General features: G+C 40.0%; 1 protein-coding gene across 3 annotated transcripts in view; it reads left to right on the top strand.

Moving 5' to 3' along the window:
* EVC (EvC ciliary complex subunit 1) overlaps positions 1 to 1,451 on the top strand; it is a 164,112-nt gene that overhangs the window by 103,513 nt on the left and 59,148 nt on the right. For all 3 annotated transcript variants that reach the window (XM_019526204.1, XM_019526202.1, XM_019526203.1), the window contains exon 12: positions 951 to 1,163. In XM_019526204.1, the coding sequence (XP_019381749.1) occupies positions 951 to 1,163 (213 nt within the window). The remainder of the gene's footprint in view (positions 1 to 950; positions 1,164 to 1,451) is intronic.

The raw sequence follows: 1,451 nt of genomic DNA, 5'->3' as shown, positions 1-1,451 counted from the left end.
TCCAAGGGACAGCTCTGCTGGTCACCCTAAAGTCCCACTGAGTTTTTCTTCTTAGCCACTTGGTCTGGAAACAGTATTCTTTTTAAATATTCAGTGGTTTCCATGGTATTACTCAGTGATTTAGGCTTAAGCATGTGCATAAATCTTTCTAGGAATGGGACTCACAGATCAGACTTGTCATCACCTACAAAGGTTGAAATTAATGTCCACACCTTGTAAGCACAATCATGCACCACAGTTCGCAACAGCAATAATTACACTTATTTATTTGTGCTGTTTAGAAGCCCTATTGAGGTCTCACTGTGATAGATGCTGTCCCAAGAAAACAGCAGTCTAAACAGACAAGCCAAAAGGGAAACCTTAGCTTTCCCATTTTACAGATGGGAGAAAAAGCACAAAGGACACTTTTACATGTGCGATGGGGATGGGGAGAGGGAGGCACTTTAATTAGAGTGGCTCCAAGAGTTTAACAAACTTTAGTTCAAATCCTCCCATTGCCATTTTTAAGCATGGGGATGCTGATACATGAGATGTGGGAGGCTGTTGAAGTGCAGCAATTGCCATGCTCCAGCATGAACTGCTATCTCAGTCCAGTGTTTCAACCCCAAAGCCAACCTTTCTCTTCAGTTGCAGATGGCCTACTACCAGGTATAAACATTGTCGATTCAGACTTCAACAAACCTATATCATGGAACAATTCAAGAGAGGGTGGATGATTCCTAATGAGGTGTATAAGGATTGTAAAGGTTTTTTTTCAAGGGGAGAGAAAAAGAGAGTGCATGAGTGAGGTACATGTATCAGAACAAGCAGCCTGGTAGAACCAGGATCTGGAGAAGGAAATGAAGGGCTGTGGAAAGTGAGGCTGGGATTAAGATGCGCTAAGGGAACAGATGATGGAAAGGGGCATGACAAGCAAGTTAGTAATGAATTTCTCCTTTGTGTTCTTTTAGGAGCTATATGTGAGGTCTTCTCATGCATTAGAGGAACTTGTTAAAGAGTTGTTTCTTCAAAACCTTCCTAGAATAACCGGTCTCTCCTTAAGAGAATGTGAACTTTTAAAAGAAGAATGGCAGGAGAATTTGGTCCTTCAGTTGGAAAAAGTGGACTCCTATAGACAACAACATTGGAAGCTCTTCCAGGAACAAATACAACAAGAAAAACAGGTACAGTTGAAAAATGTGATGGGTATCAATATTCTCAAGTCATAAATTCTAAAAATAGTTATATAGATTACCATATTTCTTCCATACTTCATTCACCTTCCGCCTCCCCTTTTCACCCTTCAAAAACAATAGGTATAATCTTATTTGGGGCATGTTGTGTATGTAAGAAAATATAGTATTAAGACAGTCATGCATGTATGTGGGTTTTTTATTTCTATGTAGACTTGTAGAGTCTAAATTCAGAGTGGGCAATTTCATAGTTTCATAGTTTCTAGGGTCGGAAGGGAC

This window comes from Gavialis gangeticus, unplaced genomic scaffold (genome assembly GCF_001723915.1).
Source record: "Gavialis gangeticus isolate Ggan-Ray unplaced genomic scaffold, GavGan_comp1, whole genome shotgun sequence".
Lineage (NCBI taxonomy): Eukaryota > Metazoa > Chordata > Crocodylia > Gavialidae > Gavialis > Gavialis gangeticus.
Note: the sequence above shows the minus strand (reverse complement) of the source record. Positions and strands in the feature narration are given on the sequence as shown.